The following is a 24,015-nucleotide window of genomic DNA, read 5'->3' as shown; positions in this document are numbered from 1 at the left end:
TTTAGAGTATTTCTGTTTTCTAGAAGTATTTGTGTGAGATTGAATTGTCTTTTCCTTGAAAGTTCAGTAGGACATGCCTGCAAAATACTTATATTTGGTCTTTGAGGAAAAATTAAGCAATGGTTCTTTGATAGTAATAGGAATATTCAGGCTTTCTATGTTTCCTTTTAAACTTTTTAAATGGAAGAATTCAATTTAATAGAAAAAAGAATTCCCATGTGTCTGTTACTTCAGGTTACTAACAATTTTGTCCCCTCCCCACCTCTGTTTTTTCTGCTGGAGTTTTAAAAAGTACATCCCAGACTTCTTGTTTCACTAGAAATGCTTAAATATGTATCTCCTAGGATTTATTTTAATAACTATTCTGTTGTCATACCCAACAAAATTAATGATTTTCTCAATATTATCCATTAATCAGTATTTGTATTATCTTGATTCTCAAAATGTATTTCCGCAGTTGGGTTGAATCAGGTATTCAAACGATATATTGTTGAATCTCTTGGTAACTTCTACCATTGACTTGTTGGAGATGCAGGGATACATATAATTTCTTTTTGATTGAGGTTTATTGAGTGCTTAACAGGAATTTATTAATTTTGTTTCCAGTTTTTTTGGTATAAAATTGATTCGTAATGCCACTTTCTCTTATTGTCTTTTCCCCTTAACTTTCCCAGAAGTTTATCTTTTATTACACTCTCTTCAAAGAACCAACTTCTGGCTTTGTTAATAACCTCTCCATTTTTTTTGTTGTTGTCGTTGTATTGCTTTTGTATTTGATCATCTTTTTCTTACTATTTTTCTTACTATTTTTTTCAAATATCTTGGATATTTGTTGATCTCTAGCTTTAAAGTTTTGAAATGTATTCTTATTGTTACTCAGTTTCTTATGATTTGTCCTTTAATTTGTCGCTTATGTATGTGTGTATTTTTTACTTTTTATGTTTTTGGCCTTGTCACAAGGCTTGTGGGGCCTTATTTCCCCAACCAGGGATTGAACCCAGGCAGTGAAAACCTGGAGTCCTAACCACTGGACTGCCAGGGAATTCCCCATGTGTATATTTTAAATTTCTAAAGGTAGAGATTATTTTTTCCTAAACACTAAAAATATGCTGACGGTGGAATGTTTCCTTGTGTACTCCAGGGGGACAGTAGAATGCAAAGCTGCTTAAAAGTTTGTATGATTCCAGTGAATTGTGAATTATGTAAATAAAAGGAAATGAAGGAAATATATAATTGTCTTAAGCAGTTGTCTTGAGTAGTGATGTCAGGTAAATTTTATTTGAAACCTTATTTATATTCCAAAACTATTCATGAGATAGTTTATTTTTATGATGGAGGGCCACATGATTTTTCAGAAGGAAAGAAAATAATTCTGTACTCTAAATCACGTCCTGAGATCCTGAGGTACAGTTCAGTTCAACTAAAATATCACCCTTTAAGGAGTTGGTATATTCCCAGAGCTATAGTCTGGGTGCATAGGTGGGGTGAGGGGTGGTGGTGGGGAAAAGATGGAAGGAGAGGAGGAAGAGAAAGAGACACACATGTAATTTCAGTGCCATGACAGAGTGAAAAAGAACAGGAAGTTCACATAGAGGAAGAATTATACTTACGAACCTGAGGGTAATTAGACCAAGAAGATCATTATTAAAGTGGTATCTTGTCTTTGGATGAATTATCTTTAAGAGGATTATCAGTTATAGGTTCAACTATATTTACTTTTTAAATACCCAGTAGGACCTTTTCTGTTTAAAATTATTTTTGGCTGCACTGGTTTTTCTTACCTTTGTGCAGTCTTTCTCTAGTTGTGGTGCTGGAGCTTCTCATTGCAGTGGCCTCTCATTGCTGAGCACAGGCTCTAGGACACCTGGGATCACCAGTTGTGTCATTTGGGCTCAGTAGTTGCAGCTCATAGGTTTAGATGCCCCCATGCCCAATCAGGGATGGAACCCGTGTCCCCTGCACTGGCAGGCAGATTCTTAATCACTGGACCAAACAAGTAAGTTCAGCAGTGCCCTTTTAATGTTAAAAATACTTGGAGAATTAAAATGCAAAACACCTCAGTCCTTTATTTACATAACACTGCAATACTTTTTGAGCAGCTTTCATTCTACTGTCCCCCTGGAGTACACAAGGAAACATTCCACCATCAGCATATAATGAATTAATACTGTCAACAACCAAGGACAGTTTTGCACTTCCAAAGCACATTTGGTGATATCTGGAGACATTTTTGATTGTCACAAATGGGTTAGAGGTACTACCAGCATTAACAGGAGAGACCATTTGTCACAAATAGGTTAGAGGTACTACTAGCATAAACAGGAGAGACCAGGGATTTGCTGAGTACAGTGCACGGGACAATTTTTCCTTCCTCACAAGCAGAATTATCTAGCCTAGAATGTTTAGTGGTGCCGAGGACAAGGGACCCTAAGTTAATCTATAATTTTCGCATCTTCTTTTTGGCACAGGGGTAGGGCAGAGATGGAGTGGTAATGGTTTGTAGGTTGGTGAAGGAACTAGACGCATGGTTTCATATCTTACTCAGCTAGATTTTGGTTAAGGAAAACTAATCTGTGGCTTGAAGTCAGGTGAACACAACTTCATTCAGCTTTGTGGTAGGCGCTCTGTGATAGCAGTTAGAGGTAAGCCGCCCCTGTCTTCCTGGAGCTTACGCTGAGTGGTCTACAAAGAGCAGATCTTTTTTTTTTTTAATCAGTTGTCTTTTTTATAATTATTATATTTTTAATCTTTTGTTTCATTCTGAATTAATTTGTGTATAGATTCTGGATTTAGTCTGTGTATAGATTAGTTATTTTAACCCCTTTTAAGAAATTCTGGAATAGTAAACAATTTTAATTGTATATCTTTTTCATGACTGTCAATACAAACTTCCAGCGACTCGTAATGCGTATCACACTAAGATGTATTCTTCTTTGGTTTTATTTTAGGTACAGTTTATAAATGTTTAAACTTGTTAAAAAAAAATAAACTTGTTGGCATGATAGTACTCTTACATATATTTTATATGTACACACACACACAAACATGTAAAATAAAACTTTAGTATAACATGAAAACCTAATACAAATCGATAGTATTCCATGGACTGAGGTTTAGAAATTATATTTAATGCTTATCAAGAACAAGTATAGAGAAATTTGTAATTTTGACTGTCATACTTTAACCTTTATCTTTCCTCTTTGTTTTTAGATTTCGGCTCTCTATTTGACTTGGAGCACGACTTACCAGATGAATTAATCAACTCTACAGAATTGGGACTAACCAATGGTGGTGATATTAGTCAGCTTCAGACAAGTCTTGGCATAGTACAAGATGCAGCCTCTAAACATAAACAGCTGTCAGAATTGCTACGGTCTGGTAGTTCCCCTAACCTCAATATGGGGGTTGGTGGCCCAGGCCAAGGCATGGCCAGCCAAGCCCAACAGAACAGTCCTGGATTAGGTTTGATAAATAGCATGGTCAAAAGCCCAATGGCCCAGGCAGGCTTGACTTCTCCCAACATGGGGATGGGCACTAGTGGACCAAATCAGGGTCCCACACCATCTGCAGCAGGTATGATGAGCAGCCCTGTCAATCAGCCTGCCATGGGAATGAACACAGGGATGAATGCTGCCATGAATCCTGGAATGTTGACTGCCGGCAATGGACAGGGGATGATGCCTAATCAAGTCATGAACGGTTCAATTGGAGCAGGCCGGGGGCGACCTAATATGCAGTACCCAAACCCAGGCATGGGAAATGCTGGCAACTTAATGACTGAGCCACTGCAGCAAGGCTCTCCCCAAATGGGAGGACAGACAGGACTGAGAGGCCCCCAGCCTCTTAAGGTGAGTGCGGTTTCAGTTTGTGTGCTCTGTCAGTATATCTTGAGTGTTCCAGGGGTGGAGGAGGAGGGCCTGGGGTTATTCATTTATTCTTGACTGTTCATGTTTAATCTTCTTATATTACGTAGCATTTCCCACATATTATATGCCAGGGATCTATTGTCGCAAATTTTATACTATCTTCAGATAGACTTCATTTGTTCCCATTGCTTGGAATGTCCCTGGTTTTTAAGAGATGTGTTATTTTTTTTCCTTATTGGTTGATGGATATTAAGATGCATTGTTGTTTAGTCACTTAAGTCATGTCCAACTCTTGCGACCCATGGACTCCAACCTGCCAGGCTCCTCTGTGCATGGGATTTTCTAGGCAAGAATATGGGAGTGGGTTGCTATTTCCTTCTCCAGGGGATCTTTCCAACCCAGGGATCTAACCCACGTCTCTTGCATTGGCAGGCAGGTTCTTTACTACTGAGCCTCCTGGGAAACCCTAAGATGCACTAGTTTGCCATAAAACCCCAACCAACATTCCAGGTGTTCTAATTAACCTGATTTTGGCTGTTATTTGAAAGGCTTTTCTTTTTTAAAAAGCCTACTTTCTTACCCTTATTAAGTAGAGAATGTTAAATACATTTTTAAATACATTTAAATATGTACTCTGTATAATTAAAATTTTATCAGCATATATTTGATGTTTATTCCTTCATATTTTTCCTACACATTTTATTCCTTTTTCTTGAAATGGCATCACACTATAGTTGCCAGTCTCTGACATGTAATTATTCCTAAGTTCTTGCTGATTGAAAGAGAGGGCTTCACTTGTAAGGTGACATTAGAGGTGGGAGAGATTTTCACATGGAGTTAGGAGCAAGCGTGCTCTACTAAGAGGAATAATTTGAGCAGCAGCAGGACTTGCGTATTCCTGAGAATCATGATGGTGAGAGTTCTAGAATGAAAGTAAAACGTGGATGAAGTGGGAGTGGGAACCCTGAGGTCACGTAGATAAATGAAAGCCCTTAAATATATTTATGTGGGGTGGGTGGGTGGGTGTGTGTGTGTGTTTTATAGCTACAGGGTAAAAGATATAGACATCTTAACTTAGGATTCTGTTTGGTGTCAACTACCTACTCTAGGTTCTCCCTTTCTGGCACTTCTATGTTGCTGTGTTGATGTGGTTTACTTAAAATATTTGGAATGAGAACCAGAAACAAGAGGTAGAATATTTATTAAGTACCTCTTCTAGATTCTAGGGATATGCCTATTAAGAGTCCCTGCCCTCCTGATGTTTATATGGGGGCAGGGATGACAAACATTACACCTTCACTGATTGAGCAAATATTTACTGAGTTGTAGCTTTGATGCTGAAGCTAGAGCAGTGAATAAACTCACTTCATGGAACTTACTTTCTAGGGTACACATAAGATGTAAATTAATAGTATTCTAGATAGTGCCGTGAAGAAAAATAAGAAAAGGCTCATTAGGAGAATGCCTAGGTTGAGAGTGGGTCACTGTTCTATTTATAATCTAAATCACAAATTTCTACATCAGCATTGTTTCAGTTTGGATATATAGCAGTAAATTAATCAGACAAAAAATCTTTGTCTCTGTGGAGCTTATATTTTCATGGAGAGGGGGAATTCAAATATAAAGACTTTATTACTAAAATATTTGTTTTAAGTGAGTATCACCTATATGAGTACTGAACCCATAAAGTTTAAGTAAAAGTATTAAATATAAGGCAGAGAGGAAGAATCCATGCTGAGAGAGAAAAAGACAAGTCTTTATGCCAAGTCCTGATGGATTTTAAAGGAGACTCTTACTCCCAAATTTGCAGTCTTGATGGGTGTGGTTTTAGGTGTGCTGTATCAATTTGAAAAACAGTCCCTATGGGGAGGTGAGGTCCCTGAATTAAATCAGTAGTGTGAGAGTCATAGGAGTGAGTATGGAAAATGCTTAGGATTAGGTGTCTTTTCAGTTCTGAGAGATCCCTAGCTTTCCTTGTTTATCAATGTACATACCACCCTGCCACTGCCTCCGCCACCCCCCACCAGTTGACACAGTGCCTGGGGGATGACTGGATATAGATGTATTTATCAAACCCAATAGGTAGACCAGGTCAGGGTGTAGTTTAATTTTGTTTTTATTATTTGGGGATTCATGGAGTCACATTTTCACATTTACTGCTGGTGTGCATTACTGTTGATACATGGAAGCCTTGTTAAGGGATTCTTGTCTCTTAAATATTCCTTAACTGTTCACATTGTATACTGCTTTTCTGTTTATCAGTGTTTGTTACCATCCTGTGTTTTATGTGTTGCAGTGTTCCCTAAGTTTCTGTTTTTAATGCATCCAACACTAAGAAACAACCTGTAGAGTCAGATTTATTTTTTAAAGAAAGATAAAATACTCCCCTGCAGTTCCTCTGGTTTTAGTTGCCTAGAACTGTCTGTGGCTTCCTGGTCCTCTGCCTTTTCAGTTGAGGTGGAGATCTGTATCGCTGTGGTCCAGGTAGGTGGTAGGTAGTTGGACATCTGGATCACATTAGCTGTAGAGAAGGGAACAAGATGAGATAACTAACTACAGTGTAGCAGAAATTAAGTACAGTATATTCCCTTCCTATTAGTGAGAGAGTAGTGGGGTTGAATAGATAGAAACAGTAGGGGTGAGGGGGGTGGTTGTGTTTATTTTCTAACACAGGCAGCAAAACTCTGAGGGAGATGGCACACAAAAAGCCTGAGGGTCTTTGTTGGTCACAGTGGCCAGAAGTGTTAGGAATGAATTACTGCCATCTGACTGGCAGTTAGTGCAATCTGTATATTTGAGACCAGGGTCTGCTAGAGTTTCTAGGTTATGCATTGTGATTGAGGGAACAAGCAACATCAGGAATTGTTGAAACTTGGTGTAGGCAATCAAGGTGATGTCTATGTGAACAAATGTGTGAAGGACCAAACTCTTCTAGGATGTACTTGATAAACACATTGTGCATCTTAACAAGAGACATGAAGGCATCTTACAAATTCCAATGTTTTATTTACATAAATTGTGGACTCTTAAATGGCTTTCGTTTTACATCTACCCTGGATTTCCATGCTAATAAGAAACACAAGTGAAATCCAATTCCCCCAAGTGTAGGCGAGCACACTGTTGGAACTGTGTTAGTGTAAATATTAGTACTTTAAAAGCAATATGTAGCAGCAGTGCTTCCAGCCCCATTTGAAACTACCAAAAGAAACTGGAACTTTTCATGTAAGCTTGTTTTTGTATTTGATTATCCCTACATTTTCACTGGTCAGATTCACATAGGAAATTCCAGTTATCGGAGACCAAATACGTTTTTACTCTGGCTGCATCCCACTGAGGCTGCCTGTTTTTTTATGTTTTCACTGGAACAATGCCACTTCCCTCAGTCTCATTCCCTATCATCATCCCTGCCTTTTTGTGAATTTAGTATTTTGTTTCCTTTACAGGTTAGCATTCAGGAACCAAAAAATAGGGAAGGAAGGTATGCCACTCACTGCCTAGTTATAGGGAAAGGGAAAAGCTGAAGCAAATGTTGGAGATTCAGGAAACATGATGCTCTCAGGTTTGCAAGTTAATGGGTAAGGGAGATAAGCAGTACTTCTGCCATGGAGAAGTAGTCAAATTCTCATGCAGATAATGAAAGGTCTGGTAAACCATCGTTTTCTCCCCCTTGTGAGTAGAAAAAAGTGAGGACAGATGTCAAGAAAACCTGTTAGATACAGTCTACAAAAGCTGTGATCAGGGACTTGACACAGCTTGACACTTGACAGTGGGCATGGATACATGGGACTGGGTGGCTAGAGGTAGAATTTTAAGGACCCTTTGATAGAATTGGATCTGTCTGAGAAAGATGAGAAATGTGGCATGATTCCTTTAGCATCCTTAGTTTCTATCCTGAGTGCTAGCTAGTCTTATGTGGAAGAATAGAACTGTGAGTTGCATCATTGTTACCAGTAAGACATTTGGCTTTTGACTAATTAATGCCCTGTTCTTTAAGCTATGGTACGATGGTGCCACGTGTACTGACGTAAAGACAGGGCCATGCTCTGTAGCATGTGGGATCTTAGTTCTCCGACCAGGGGTCCAACCTGTGCCCCCTGCAGTGAAGGTGCAGGTTACTAATCACTGGACTGCCAGGGAAGTCCCCAGACTTCCTTTTTAAAGCACATAGGGATTGCAGATACACTCAGATTACTTTAAGAGCCAAGGAAGCAATTTAATAAAGCAACTAGGTGTGAGATATCAAGAAATGCAGGCTTTCAAGTTTACACGCTGTATCTAGATAATTCAGATTCAAAAAAATTTTAAATCACTATTCTACTGTGTCCCTGAATTTAAAAAAGACACATCCCCCAAACTACCAGTTTTCTACCTTGCTTTTGGTATTTGTTTGTTTTTTTAACCCAGCCGCTCCACACAGCATTTGGGATCCTAGTTCCCCGGTTTCAAACCCATGCCCCCTACACTGGAAGCACAGAGTCTTAACAACTGGACAGTAAGGGAAGTCCCCTTCCCTTTTTTTTTTTTTTGTTAATGCTGGAATAAGCATTCAAATGCTTTGATATATCAAGTTCTCTAATATATTTAAGGATTAGATGGTTTATTCAGTTAGATTGAATTTGTTAAGTTACAGTTTGCACATTAAATGAAAGTTATTTAGTGCATTGAAAGTGGAGATGAATAGCAGAACCTGCTTAGTAATTGTAGCTAAATGAAGACACATTTTTAATAACATCTCATATTTATAGGAAATAACTCTAAATTTACCGTACCTCAGGCCCCTAGATTATAATCTTTTTATATACGGAGAATTTCTTTTAAAGTTGTCTTTGTAAATTAAGAAGTGGAAAAGGAAAGGAAATAGTATGTCCTGTTAGTGTGGGGAATAAGATGTAATTTCTTTTCTGTTTCTTGTTCTTAGATGGGAATGATGAACAACCCTAATCCTTACGGTTCACCATACACTCAGAATTCTGGACAGCAGATGGGAGCCAGTGGCCTTGGTCTCCAGATTCCGACAAAGTCTGTACTACCAAATAGCTTATCTCCATTTGCAATGGACAAAAAGGCAGTTCCTGGTGGAGGAATGCCCAATATGGTGGGTAGTAATCTGTCTGCAGATTTGTTTTCCATCTGACACTTGAGCAAAAGAAATGTGTTTGGGACTTCCTTGGTGGTCCTGTGGTTAAGACTCTGTGCCTCCAATGCAGAGGGCATGGGCTCCATCCCTGGTTGGGGAACTAAGATCCCACATGCCATGCATGCTTGGTACAGCCAAAAGATTTTTTTTTTTTTTTTAAGAATTCTGTTAAACTTTTATGTTTTCTGTTCTTCTGTAAAGCAGAACTCTAGGATGTAATGGGATGGTCCCTGTGATCAAGGAAGCTTATGCCTGCCTTCCATTTCACATGGTATTTTTTTACTTGGGCACTGACCAGTAAGGATGTTAGTCCAAACAGAAGCAAGTGGAGCTGCCACAATGAAAGTTTTGGGGTCCTGCCATATTCAACTCCTTGTATACGCAATTCTTTCTATAGGATAGGAAAGTGGAACCTTTTTCCTCTTTGGTCAGTCATCTGGATATCTATTGATTTATACCTGGTACTGTTAGAAGTAACTTCCCTCCCTCTCAAAGTTACACATTATTTTTAACAGTGACTGTTGCTGTGGAAAAATCTCCAACTCTTCTAACATTGCTGTTTTTCTAAAGTAAAATTATCTCTAGTTGTAAATGTGTCAAATAGTCCATGTTCATCTTCAAAAATTGTACTATAGGAATTTTATTTCCTTTTCAGATATTTTAGGTTTTTTGCTTTATGTCCCATAGTCATTGAATGCCTGTATTTCAGATACTCTTCAAAGTTTTGGAGACGGAAAGATTAACACATTTCTCTGTCTCCAGAAATGTTTACTTTTCTATAGGAAGAAACGAATTTTGTCCAGAGTTTACAAAAACTAGTTTTTCACCCACCTGAAAGGCCCCTGCCAGGTCTCCCAAGAAACTTCACTATTTCAAAATCTAACTTGAACACGCCCTTCACAACAGATTTGTTTATTTTCTCCCTTGCACTGGACTTTACCATGTCCTTCTCGTTCTTTTGCTCTCTGTATGTTATACATACTTTGATTATATTACTTGTTAATATAGTAATAGTAATTTATTTTCTTGTTAAATTAAGCTTCTTGATGGCAGAAGCCATCGTTTATTTATCTTAGAATCCCCTGTGTTAAAAAATTGGGTCTGGCACCTAGTAGATGACATGTCGTTAAAGGTTTTCATTGAAAATCTCCAGGTCCATATTTATTCAGGAGGTAGCACCCAGTGACACCTAACATTGAATGTGTCTTTACCGTTGTATCCCTTAGGGCCAGCAGCAGGCCCCACAGGTCCAGCAGCCAGGCCTGGTGGCTCCGGTGGCCCAAGGGATGGGTTCTGGAGCACATACGGCTGATCCAGAGAAGCGCAAGCTCATCCAGCAGCAGCTTGTCCTCCTCCTGCATGCTCACAAGTGCCAACGCCGGGAGCAGGCCAACGGGGAGGTGAGGCAGTGCAACCTTCCCCACTGTCGGACGATGAAGAACGTCCTCAACCACATGACACACTGCCAGTCGGGCAAGTCCTGCCAAGGTGAGTGGGCTCGGAGGCTTTTATGCCCAGCAGTCAGTATTTATTTATGGTTAGAGCTGATCACATTTTCTCTCTCCTGAGACTCCTTACTGATAATGCTTTATTCTATGTTATGATAAAATTGAGTGTCATTTTCTGAGTGAGTATCTGGAGATGTGGTGGTAGAGGAAGTTTTAGAGACTTCTCTTTTGCAGGGGACTTTATTTGCCCCAGCATAGCCTTAAATATTGAGAGCTTGCTGTCACGTAGGCAAATACTAAAAAGAATGTGACAACTCAGTATACTTACAGAGCCATTAGGGATCTGTTTGTGTTTTTCATTGGAGCGTAGTTGCTTTACGATGTTGTTTGTTTCTGCTGTGCAGCACAGTGAATGTTCTACATACTCATGTATCCACTCCTTCAGATTCTTTTCACACGTTAGAAAGTATTGAGTAGAGTTTCCAGTGCTATACAGTAGATTCTTATTTATCTATTTTATAGAGTATAGTAGTATATATATGTCCTTCCCAGTCTCCCAATTTTTCCACCTCCCCTGCCCGGTAATCTCTGCCTCTATTTCTGTTTTGTAAATAAGTTCATTTGTACCCTTTTTTGGGGGGAAGGTTGCACTGGGTCTTCATTACTGCATGCAGGCTTTCTCTAGTTGTGGCGCGCAGTGGCTACTCCCTGTGGTGGCTTCTCTTGTTGCAGAGCACAGGCTCTAGGAACTCAGGCTTCAGTAGTTGCGGCTCTCGGGGCCTAGAGCTCGCGGGCTCAGAAGTTGTGGCACACAGGCTTAGTTGCTCTGTGGTGTGTGGAATCTTCCTGGACCAGGGTACCCTTGCATTGGCAGGCAGATTCCTATCTACTGAACCACCAGGGAAGTCCTGTACCCCCCCCCCTTTTTTTTTTAAGAGAAATCTGTTTTTTAAAGATTTTTCTCACACAGTGTTGTGGTCAAAAATAGAGGCTCTGGAAATCAGACTGCTTGAGTTTGAATCCCACTTTGGGTGCTCTGTGACTTTGTTCAAATTACTTAACCAGTTTTTGCCTGTTTTCTCGACTGTAAAATAGTTAGGGGGTGTTAGCAAGATGCATTAATAACATTTGTAGCACTCGTTATATGATCGATAAGCTAGCTAATAGTAATGTAAAAAATCATTTTTCTTCTTATTAGTGGCACACTGTGCATCTTCTCGACAAATCATTTCACACTGGAAAAATTGTACAAGGCATGATTGTCCTGTGTGTCTACCCCTTAAAAATGCTGGAGATAAGAGAAATCAACAGTGTAAGTGATGAAATCTTTTGAAACTTTTATATCAAAGTATTCTTAGACTCTTTACCAGTGCAATTTGGTGAGATTTAACATACTTCTTGATTATATGAAGTTTCTGTGACTGCCAGTGCTATCATACTAGATTATTTCCACTTACCACAAACTTCATAAATATAAGGTTAGAACTGAAGTATTTACTACTTAAAATAAGATCCAGAAACATCATTGCTTTGGCATTGGGCAGATTATTACTCTTCTCTACCTGTGATCTAAATATTTAGATAATTTGAAATTAATGTTAAAGAAAAGCTTGAGGTTATTTTTAGAAGCCTGGGGGTGATAAGCTTTTCTTAGAGAAAAAAAAGTGTCAAAAGTAGAAAGTGCAGCCACCACGTCTCATTTAGGATTTAAAAATTTAAATCCTAAGTTTAGGATTTAGGATTGAAAAGTAGCATTTAGGATTGAAAGATAAATTTGGAACTGCATATAGCATATTTCAAAAAGGAATGAAATTCCATAAATTAGTAAATAAACCATAGATATCCTAGTAGAGAATTAGGACTAGGAAATAGTTCACTAGAAGGGGAAATACCCAAAAGTTCCCTATTAAATTAAGTAATGAAATAAAATACCATTTCTTTCCTGTCACGCTGTCATTCATTCTTGGTGGGAACATTGATACAGCCTGTGGGGAGGCTTTTGGATATTTTGGATCAAAAGTTTTTCACACCAGTGATGCCCTTTGACCAATCAGTTCTACGTTTAGAAATTTAAGGAAATAACGGGAAACAAGATGTATGTATTTCATAATCACACAGCACTATTTTTGTGTTTAAAACTCAGACATGATAGTATTTCCTTTCTCAGCATCTTTAATGTTGTAATACTCTTTCTTCTGTTTTCCCTAGCAATTTTGACTGGAACACCAGTTGGACTTGGCAATACTAGCTCTCTAGGGGTGGGTCAACAGTCCACTCCCAGCCTAAGCACTGTCAGTCAGATTGATCCCAGCTCTATAGAAAGAGCCTATGCAGCCCTTGGACTGCCCTATCAAGTAAATCAGATGCCTACCCAGCCCCAGGTGCAAGCAAAGAATCAGCAGAACCAGCAGTCTGGGCAGTCTCCCCAAGGGATGCGGCCCATGAGCAACATGAGTAAGTGTGTGTCCTCCTCGTCATGACAGAGGTGGCACCAGTTGTGTGTGTGATTGCCGTGTAACCTGCAAGGGTAGCTCCTTAGTTTATTTTAGTCTGCGTGTATGTGTATGTCTCTTTTACCTGCTCTCTGTTCTCTCCCCCCGTCTCCCCATCTTTTTTATTGTTACGTGAACAATTTTTTGAAATAACTTTTAAAAAGATTATAGTGTAAAAATCCCTTGTAATCCATATACCAGAGGCAACAGCTATTGGTGTATATCCTTCTTAATCTTGTGCATATGTTAGTTTCTATTTCTAGAAATGGGATCCCATGAGTTTTAACAGACTATTTCTTCATACAGTGTGAATATCTTTCTGTTTCTGTACCTAAGGTATCCTTTTTGATGCTTCTATACTACTTTGTTGTATAGAACAGTCTTGTTACAGGTGGACATTTAAGTTTCCAAATTTTTTGATATTTTAAACTATAGAAAGAAATGGTTGTGTTTGGGCTGGAAGTATTCTTTTGGTTTGAAGTGTTTGATTATTGTTTATATAGATTTCAGTGTATCTGGTAGCTGGAGTGATTTGCCTTTGAAATAGTTTATCAGATACACTTGTTTGCCTAACCTCTTTCTATGATAGAACAGAGGGAAGGGAAGAGTGAGCAGTATTCTGATACCCTAATTTGAGGATGGTTTTTATTCTATAATTATATGGGGAAAGAGATTGGCCCTATGACTATCTCTTTACTGTCAAGCAGTTAAACATCTAAGCAGTTTTGGTAAGCCCATGACTTAATACTTTGCTTCTTACTCCAAAGTCGTTCATGGTGATGAAGTTCTCTGTAACTAGACAGCAGTCTGATTTGAAGTAATCTATCATGCTTTTTCCTGTGAAACTTATTTTTGCCGTTCTGTTGATAGGTACAGTAGGCTTTAGTTTTTGCACATTATTTTTTTATTCTAAATGAGAAAGCAGAGTTGGGCACACTACTGATAAAAATGTAAATATTGTTGATTTTTATTATTTTTAACTTAAGAAAATATACACTCTTTTATTACAAGGAATGCTAACCTGTTAAAGAGTTATTGAGAAAAAGAGTTATTGAGAGAGGAGTTTAATTTATTTGGAAGTTATCTTCTTGGATTTCTTTTTTACCTTTCTGAGTCTTTTTTTTAATTTTGATCTCTTCTACTGTTTTTTGTGGGGGGCACTGTGCTGGGTCTTCATTGATGTACATAGACTTCCTTTAGCTGCAGCACGCATGGGCTACTTTGCAGGCTTCTCCTTGCAGTGACTTCTCTTGTCACGAAGCACAGGCTCTAGGCTTTCGAGCTCAGTAGTTGTGGCGCAGGGGCTCAAAAGTTGTCCCTACTTTTGAGACATCTCTAGTGTGGATGAGCAGGTAAGTGAACAAACAGATAAGACAGCAGGATCTCTACTACATATTTCAGGTAATAGAAATTTTGTAGCAGAGAGGGGAAAGGGGGAGCAACTCCCAGAACTCCACATTAAAGCTTTTTACTATAAGGCCCCCATGGCCCTGTTTAACCACATTCTTAATCTTCTGATTACTATTGGATTCACTTAATGTATAAAGATTTTGTCAGGGCTTAGGAAAAAATACATGTTCTCCTAAGGCTTAAGATTCTCCCTAGGGCTTAAAATATTATGTGTTTTTCTCCTTGATTACCAGGTGCTTTGAATTTTTCTTTTGTTCATTTTTTTCTTTCTGACTTACTCTCTCAGTGCCAGTAGTGTTTCTGTTCCTACCTTTTTGTATCTCAAGTGAATGCTCACTCTTAGGGTCTTAAATACAAATCTGTATAAAAGTATCTTTCTAAAGTTACGATTAAGCCATTACTTGCAATCAGTGCCAAAGAGTAAATGAACCTGGATACTTTGGGAGGGAATGTCTGTTTTCATGTGCCACCAGAAGACAGTAAAATAAATCAGTAATAGTATAATCACTTTTTTCTTTACCTTCATACTGTTGCCACCAGTGAAGCAGATCTGTGTTAAGGATATGTAATTTTCTTAAAAATGAGTGTTTCATAGTGACAGATAAGCCACTACCAGCAACTGCATTTCAGAGCCTGCCTTGATGCTGTTAGAAGGAGAGTTCTGCCTAACCATTTGGGAAGCGTGATGAAAGAAGGCAATAGGATTTTTATTAGACACTGTATGTTTTAAAGAAGTAATATTCATTAAATCATTAATTAAAATAGTAATAGGAATACATAGAGCTATTAAAGCCAGTTTGAAGGAGTAGTCAATTTAAAATGTGTAACGCGAATACTGTCTCATTCCCTTCCCTGGGGATCATCATCCTTAGGTTTCTTATGTTCTTACATAGATGGTGCTTATGAAAACACATACATGTGTTAAGTTCAGTTCCCTAAACAATCTTAGTTCTAGTTTTTTGCTTCTTTTGACACCATTACTCTTACGTTTATCCATACATATGTGACTATAATTGTAAGATGAAATAGCAAGTGGAAATCTTAAGTTGGTGAAAATGTGTGTGCATTTTTTTTTTTTTTTCATTTGTTTAACAGTTACCAGATAGCTTTCCCAAGAGTGGATCAGTTTACACACCTATGAATTTTCATAGAAAATGCTTCTTTACCCAAACCTTTCTCAGCATTTTGTTTTCTCAAACTTTAAGGGAATTCATAGGAATTCCCTGATGGTCTAGTGATTAGGATTCCATGCTTCCACTGCAGAGGGCACAGGTTCGACCACTGGTTAAGGGAACTAAGGTCCCCACAAGCCACTAAAATTCCACAAGCCCCGTGGCCAAAAAAAAGTTTTTGGAATTTCATACATAAAAAAAAATTATATGTTTTTTATGTATATTTTTTAAGCCATTGTATTTCTTTTTTTATGTAAATTGTTCCTTTCCTCTTGGATTGTTCATGTTTTTCTTACTATGCTGTAAAGGTACTTTGTATAGTAGCCTTTATATATGTGTTGCTGATTATATTGCAAATAATTATTATTTATAATATTAGCATTTTTTCCCCCAAGATTTGTCATCTTTCTCTTGACTTTGTTTATGGTGATTATTTTACTTACTACTCACATTTCTCAATATCCTTAAAACTTCTGTTTTGGGTCTTTTGAAAGGACAAAAAATTCTTGTAATGTTTTATTCTAGTACTTTCATAGTTTTTCCTCTTCCTTTTTATCCTTAATTTTTGCTGTTTTTGTTGTCATTTTTTGGTATTTAAAATACCGTCTCTTGCTTTTTGTTTTGACATAGGTGCTAGTCCTATGGGAGTAAATGGAGGTGTAGGGGTTCAAACGTCGAATCTTCTTTCTGACTCGATGTTGCATTCAGCCATAAATTCTCAAAAGTAAGTTTTAATCTTGGTTTGTGCCCTTGGTCAGATTTCAGACACTTGTTAGAGCTCCTTATTTGAGCTTTTTAAGTTTCCTTGATTTGACAATATCCTTGATGAATGTTGACAAGTTATGTGTTTTCTTTAGGCTCTCTATAACCTCTTTAGAAATTATATCAATTATTTGGGGTAACTGACACCTTTACAAATGCAGTAGGAAGTTAACAAATGCAGCTGCTTAAAAAGCGAGATTGCTTTATCCCAATGTTAGCAATTAATCCATTGCCCAGTGGATTCTTGGGTAAGCTGTGTCAAAATGATGGCTTAGTCTTGTAACACAAGACTTAGTCTTTTAAACGCAAGATATCAGCCACCCCTCCACACGGTGAAATGTTGTGTGTTTTCATTGTTTCCCCTCACAAGTATAAATACATACATACAATTTCCCCCGGACTTAAGTGTAAGTAGACTTGTCATAGTGTATTGACCCTATTGCAGTCCTCACTGTTAGCTCTACTTCAGTGAGAGCCTCTTTCTCCTACCCTTCTTTGCTAAAACTGTTTCACTCCTTTTTAAAGCCCAATGATGAGTGACAATGGCAGTGTGGCCTCTCTGGGTCCCATGCCAACAGCAGCTCAACCATCCAGTACTGGAATTCGGAAGCAGTGGCATGAAGATATTACTCAGGATCTTCGAAATCATCTTGTCCACAAACTGTAAGCTTGTTGGCATGTCTTATTCAAGGTCAATCTGCCAGGCACTTAAACACGAGAAATTACTGATTTTTTATAGCCTGGTTGCTGCTGATACTTCTCCTGTGGCTTTCCTACTTCCTATTCTCTGCTTCTCAACTTTTTATCCATCATTTCTTAGGTGTCTTTTAGCTTTTAATCATGTGTGAGGATTCTGTCTAGTGACAATAATCAATATATATTGAAGATTATTTATTTTAATAATCATTTCCTTTATAAAGCTCATATTTTAAAAGAAAAACTAGGTTTTAACTTAGATCATTAGAATAGTAGAGGCAACACAGCCTTCTGTTATCCTTGGTAAAATTTTTATTATCTTGACAAATTGAATCTGTTTGGGTGGCCTCTCTGGTCTTCTGGTCCTCTAAATGTGTACATAGCGATTGCTTGTGAAATACCTGTGCACTGTTTTTTGTGAAGTTAATGTGTGCCAGGCACACTGCCTCACAAACACTGTCTTGTTGGATGAAAGAGGCGTAAGGCATATAGAATGGTAAAATGTAATATACCCAATACCCTAAAAATAGAGCTTTGCCCTCACTGGTTCCAGAACTTATACTTCAACAAAATGCAGCACTTTTTTTTTTTTGAAGAATCATTCTTTTTTTTTTCCCCTTTACTTAATAGAGGGATCTCCACTTCATCCAGTTTTTTTTATTACCTTAAAACCAGGTAGTCTGTCTTATCTTCTTAGTTTATTTTTATGTTACATTAGCCTATCAGTTATACTTGAGCTTCATTTAGGAATTCTCAAATGATAGCACCAGAAATGGAATTTGACACAAAGAGAAGACTGAAATTATTTTAATACAATGTATTAATAAGGAATAACCAAAACAAACTTATCTTGTGATCAAATTGTTTAGAAACTTAATAGAGACAGTAGGTTATTTGGGATTGATCATCTGACTTGATGTTAATATTATATGCTTGAGAACTTTTTACTAACTCAGATTTCCATTTATTTCTTCTCCACCTGGTTCCTTCAGGTGTAATACACAGCTGACCACGAGATATCCAGATGATAAAATTCGTAGCTGAAATCACATTTGTCAGCCTTCAAGAAAGTTAGTGCCAAGCATTTTGGGGAATTGCTAGACAGTAAAAGACATTGAATTTAGCAGAATTTTTTTGCATTTTTGCTCCCTTCACTTCAAGTTTTTGATCTTTTAAGATTTTGTAGAGATTATTAGGTTTTTATTTTGCTAAGCTGAGTACAAGAGTAGAAGGATCTTAAGGCTTTTGCTACATGCTGCTGTAGCAAAGGTCAGGTTTTCTCACTTCCCTTTAAGAAGATAGCACAGTTTTTTGTTTTGGTTTTTTTTTTTTTTTCCCTACATTAGAATAACAAGGACCAGAGAGTATTTCTATAGAGTCATTTCTTATATTCTGATCAGGGAAACCCTTTGATTTGATTAATACAGACAGACACTTCTTTTGGTCAGTAATTTATCTTTGAACACATCTCAAGCCTTATTTTAAAGTTTTACCTAAAGTATTCATTGTATAAAAATGACAAAATACTAACCAGGAAAATATTTAAAATACTGTGTTTTTCTGTGATGAGAAAAAAAAGCTGACGTGATATAATAGTGGTAGGATTTTATATTCCTAGCGTTCAAGCCATATTTCCCACTCCGGATCCTGCTGCTTTAAAAGACAGACGGATGGAAAACCTAGTTGCATATGCCCGGAAAGTGGAAGGGGACATGTATGAATCGGCAAACAATCGAGTGAGCATCTGTTTTTTCTATTTAAAGCAAAAGTGGACCTCTTCTGGTGTTTATTTTTGTTCCTCTTTGTTGCACATACACAGAACACTGTACCTCAGAGGACACCCTTTAGCCATTCTGTCCTGTAATGCACTGTGGAGTTGCGATAACAAAACACTTTTCTCAAAGTGTATGTCAAGAATCTTACATTTTTCCTCTTAATACAGCGCACGCATGTGGCACTTTATCTGGGTTGTCCTTCTGGCAGCTAAAAAGTGGTTGAGCTGTTACCATGCTCCGTGCTATTTTCACTGGAATATGGTGGTGAATCAGCTGCTTAGTATTTTCATCTCGAGTAGTATTTCTGTATCAGTTGAACTTTCTTCTCTATATTGGCACTTCTTTAAGAAGTAGCATATTCTTTGCACATGTTGGGAATTGTACTTTGAGAAGTCTTGCCTTACTATGTAGATTGATTATATAGCAGTTTTTCACTGATCATTTTAAATGTGAGCTCATATTTGGAATGGTCTAAGAAAGTAGATTCGAATGCTTCTTTTCCCTTTTCATTTTTGCCTTTTTTAAATGAAGCAGATATTTGCTCTTAGTTCATTTTTCTGTTACCTGATAGTAGTTCATCTTTTTTCCTCATCTCAACAAAATTTAAAAAGGCGGAGTACTACCACCTGCTAGCTGAGAAGATCTATAAGATCCAGAAGGAACTAGAAGAAAAGCGAAGGACTAGATTGCAGAAACAGAACATGCTACCCAGTGCTGCAAGCATGGTGCCAGTTATGAACACAGGGCCGAACATGGGGCAGCCACAACCGGGAATGACTTCTAGTAAGTGCTTTCTGTGTATTTTTAAGAGAGACTGAAATGAAATGGTTTCTAACCAAATTCACTAATTTGCATTAGCTTATGTTACTATTCCTAGAGCTTTCAAATGACTATTGCCTTTCCAAAGAACTTAGTTCGTTCTCTAGTAAAAACAGTAAACAGTATATTGAAGATTCCTAGACTTTGTTACTTGACATGTGTTAACAATATGGCATCATTTTTAGTGCCAAAGGTATTCTTCTCTCATAGTGACACCTAGGAACTGATAGCCCATGGGTTTTTACTGACTTGCATGTGGCAGGCAGCCAATTGATGTAGACTCATCAGGGAAGCACCTCACTGGCTTCCATACATCCTAAACAGTATCAGATTACTTGTCACACTTTCTTCTTGACCCAATATGTCCATAGGCTAAGAACTGTTTATTTTCTTAGAAGAATCATGTAAAATTCATCTTGACAGTTTCATTGTTCGGATTATAGCAGCCTTCTTAAGGTAATGAATTAACTGAATAGCCAAAATGATTATGCATTCCGTTATGTATTGACTCATTACTAGGTTCCAAGTAATGAAATATAGTGTATGTACACAATAGGAAAAATGCAGGCTGTTTAAATGATGCGTGAACAGCTGTGATGGGGAAAACCTGTGGTTTTTGAGTCAGGAAAAGCTGGCTACCTGTAAGTAGTGCCAGCTCAGCCAGCAGGTACCAACTCTTAGGCCATTGGTGGATGGTGAGTGGGCTGAGAAATTCACTCCCCACAGGTCTTGAAGTAGTCAGGTGGAGAGCTTTCAGCAGCCTCATGTGTTAACTGTGGTGTGCTAGATACATATTCTCATTGGACCATGATGGTGAAAAGAATTGAGAACAGCATTTCTGGCAGAGAGAGCAACATGCACGGAGGCCCCATTAACAAGGGAAAATTGCAGATGTGTGGGTTTGGGTTTTGTTTTGTTTTTTTTTTAGTAGATAGGTAGAACAATTGTTCAGAAACAAAGTCGAGACTAGAGTTGAGGACACTGCTGCAGTGCTGATAGTTTGAGTTAAAGCAGTAACTGAGACACAGAGACAAGTGGGTCAGTTTGAGATGCTTGAGTCTGGTGCAGTTTACTTAGAAATTTCTTAGAAATTTGAGCCAAGTTTAAAGTTTGTCAGGTATTAAATTGTAGTCTTATTTTAAAATACAATGATTCTAGTGTAGGCAAGAACAAATATTAGTGGAACTGAGTAGCCCTAAGTGCGTATTTATAGAATGAGATCCCTCTCTTATCCAATACACAGAAATTAACTGTAGAAGAATCCAATTTTTTTTTAACCATAAACATAACTAATGAGCAAACCAAGCAAACCACCTTTCATAAAAAAGGTGATTTTAGACCATATAGATTTTAATGATTCTTAATTATTTCTATTTTTGTATTTAAGAGGTACATGATATATAGTGAAGTATAATATGTATATTATTTAAAGTCAGTGTTCACACTGGACGTGTATACATCAAAACACATTATTGGGGGGTACACAATCAAAATTGGTCACTGGACAAAATCTGTGGCTCTTGTCTATAGAGATATCCTTTTTACCAGTGAAATAATCAGGCTTAATCAAATGACAGCATATTAAATACTGCATTAGTCTTTTAAATATAAGATCTCATATATTATTTCCTGTCAACACCAAAAGCACACTGGTTCATAAAGAAGTGGACTAAAACCATTTCGAGGCATTTTCTTGTATTGCAGAAAAGCATTTTCTCCAGATTCCTCTTTAGTTCAAACCTTTATTCTTTTGATAGACTGAATTCTGTTAAGTTACTACTCTTATTTAAACGGGAACAGCTGCCTGGAAGGTGTGATTCTAACCACTTCTCTATTCTGCTCTAGATGGCCCTCTCCCCGATCCATCTATGATCCGCAGCAGTGTGCCAAACCAGATGATGCCTCGGGTGACCCCACAGCCGGGTAAGGTTCTTGTTTTTAACAGAATTCCTGGTGTGCTACAAGCTTAAAATTGTCGCCTTGATTCCTGCTGTCACTCAGCAGCAGGTACTATGATTGTCTACTTGAGAAATCAGAAAGCCTTTTAGATTAGGAGCCCAGGGAGGGAGGAAGGGTGAAGAGCAGGTTGACTGGCAGGTCTAGGAGCAAAAGATACAAATGATCAAGCATTCATTTAAAAACAACTAGCCAAGATGAGATTTATTCCATCCAAATTTGGTTGAGACCATACATTAATTAACAATGCCTTTCTGTAGCTATTGTGAATGAAACAGAGATTCTTTCACAGTTGGAAGCAGGTTCCTTTATTTGTCCTGATAAAATGACATAGAATTGTAAAGAAGAACTCTCTTATTCTCCAGTCACATGGTGTTCAGATTTAGTATTTTGTACTGATTACAGGTTTGAATCAATTTGGCCAGATGAGTATGCCTCAGCCTCCTATTGGACCCCGGCAAACCTCTCCTCTTCAGCACCATGTACAGTTAGCTCAAACTGGAACACTTAATCCGGTAAGTTTGACCTCTGGGTCATCTTTTTGACCTTTACTTGACCTTTTTAAAGTTCCTTTTCTCTGAGACAACAAATTCTAACACTTGCTTAAACAGCTAACTATATGCAATTAGTTCTTAATGCTGTTGTTTTTGGGTGTGGGTCTTTTTGTTTTGTTTTGTTTTGTTTTGTTTTTTGGTATAGAATTCTGTTGTATTTAGCCCTTAACACAGACATGATGAAATGATTAAAACAAACCATATACCACAATTAGGCAGTGAATACTAAAGTCCTTAATTTTCGCCTACCTCTTTTTACCTATATTTGTTGTTTTTAGAAATTTATCCTATGGAAATAATTCCTGAGATGCTAAAAGGATATAATTTGAAGAAAATTCATATTAAGGGTGGTGTATTATGTGATGTGTTTTAGAAAATGGCCATAGCCTGAATGTACATTAAGGGACTCATTATGGTTAAATTGTGGTACATCTGTAAATTGGAATGCTTCATAAGTGGTAATTTCAGAACTTACATGATGGCATGAAAGCTGTTTACAGCTTTAATTGGGAAAAACATGCGTCTAAAGTATATAGGATCCTGTACAGTTAGGAACTCTCTGGATTGTAATTTATATAAAATAAACACTAAAAGAAAGATTTGCTTCCAAATACTGTTCATACCTAGTCACAGTACTAGAAAGCTTGTAACAGCACCCAGTCACCATTGCCTAGAGTGTCACTCAGTGTTGAGTAGTCTGCACACTTTGACAAAGTCATCTCTCTTCCGTAATGCCTATCTTCCCCAAACACAGAGCCTGCCCGGGGAGGAAACTGTCAAGGGCGATGGAGGGGCAGTTGTCTGGTTCTCAAGAGTGGAGAAGAGGGACTCTTGAGCATCTCACTGCTCCTTACGCAGATTCTAAACCTGTCATCCACCTTTCCATGTTGGCCCCCAGCCCTTACCCTGCCTCTCAGAGTTATCAGTCATTGGGCCTTTCTGGATGTCCTGCTCTGGTCTGCTGTGTTTAATGAGGGGTTTTATTTTTCATTTTAACTATGAGACAAACGCCTTTCTTAGATTATGAAGTTTTGGGCCTTTGGTATCCATAATTACTCATTATGGAGTCTTAAGCTTGTGCTTTAATAATGCCTACATAAGCAAAAATCTCATGAAACTGATCTGCTCTCCTCACTTATAAAACAAGCAGTGTATAAAGACAGTTACTTCTGTACCTTGGTCTAGATGCATGTATGTAACTTCTTTATAGAGTGGGCTTAAAAAATAAAAAAAGAATGGGCTTTAGAGTAAGTAGTAAGGCTATTCTCCATTATCTCGGCATGAGTGTCTCCTGCTCTCATGCCACTTTCTTCTTTTTCTTCCCCACCCTCCCATAGCAGAGCCAGAGCAATTAATTGGTGATTCCAGCCTTAGTAGAATAACTGAAATGAAGCAATTTGGTGTTCTGTGTTTTGTTTTGTTTTTGTGTGTGTGTGTGTGTACAGCCTCTAGGCTACGGGCCTCGCATGCAGCAGCCTTCCAGCCAGAGCCAGTTTCTTCCTCAGACTCAATTCTCAACACAGGGAATGAATGTAACAAATATGCCTTTGGCTCCGTCTGGCGGTCAAGCACCAGTGTCTCAAGTATGTCTCACAGATGGTTGTTCTAAATTTGTGCATATCTTGAAGCTTCTCTTGATCTAGGCTTTTACAGAGAACGGCAGCAAAATTAAGCTTTTAATAAAAATAGTTATAGACATAGTATTATGAAAATGAAGTGATGACTCTGTGATACAGCAGTGGTACTCCTTCCTAGTAAATAAGAAAAAAGTGATTGTGGTTTATTTGCTCAGTTGTGTCCAATTGTTTGTGACCCCATGGACTATATCCCACCAGGTTTCTCTGGGATTTTCCAGGCAAGAATACTGGAGTGGGTTGCCATCTCCTTATCCAGGGGATCTTCCCCACCCAGGGACTGAACCTGGGTCT

General features: G+C 38.0%; 1 protein-coding gene across 1 annotated transcript in view; it reads left to right on the top strand.

The window, feature by feature from the left end:
• EP300 (E1A binding protein p300) overlaps positions 1-24,015 on the top strand; it is a 64,390-nt gene that overhangs the window by 15,782 nt on the left and 24,593 nt on the right. Inside the window, exons 2-13 of the mRNA XM_061124457.1 lie at positions 3,211-3,848; positions 8,785-8,961; positions 10,230-10,491; positions 11,650-11,763; positions 12,660-12,905; positions 16,156-16,249; positions 16,813-16,950; positions 18,602-18,719; positions 19,370-19,541; positions 21,423-21,500; positions 21,939-22,048; positions 23,533-23,670. Of these exons, the coding sequence (XP_060980440.1) occupies positions 3,211-3,848; positions 8,785-8,961; positions 10,230-10,491; positions 11,650-11,763; positions 12,660-12,905; positions 16,156-16,249; positions 16,813-16,950; positions 18,602-18,719; positions 19,370-19,541; positions 21,423-21,500; positions 21,939-22,048; positions 23,533-23,670 (2,285 nt within the window). The remainder of the gene's footprint in view (positions 1-3,210; positions 3,849-8,784; positions 8,962-10,229; positions 10,492-11,649; positions 11,764-12,659; positions 12,906-16,155; positions 16,250-16,812; positions 16,951-18,601; positions 18,720-19,369; positions 19,542-21,422; positions 21,501-21,938; positions 22,049-23,532; positions 23,671-24,015) is intronic.

Source organism: Dama dama, chromosome 22 (genome assembly GCF_033118175.1).
Source record: "Dama dama isolate Ldn47 chromosome 22, ASM3311817v1, whole genome shotgun sequence".
Lineage (NCBI taxonomy): Eukaryota > Metazoa > Chordata > Mammalia > Artiodactyla > Cervidae > Dama > Dama dama.
This window is presented reverse-complemented; position numbering and strand designations above follow the sequence as displayed.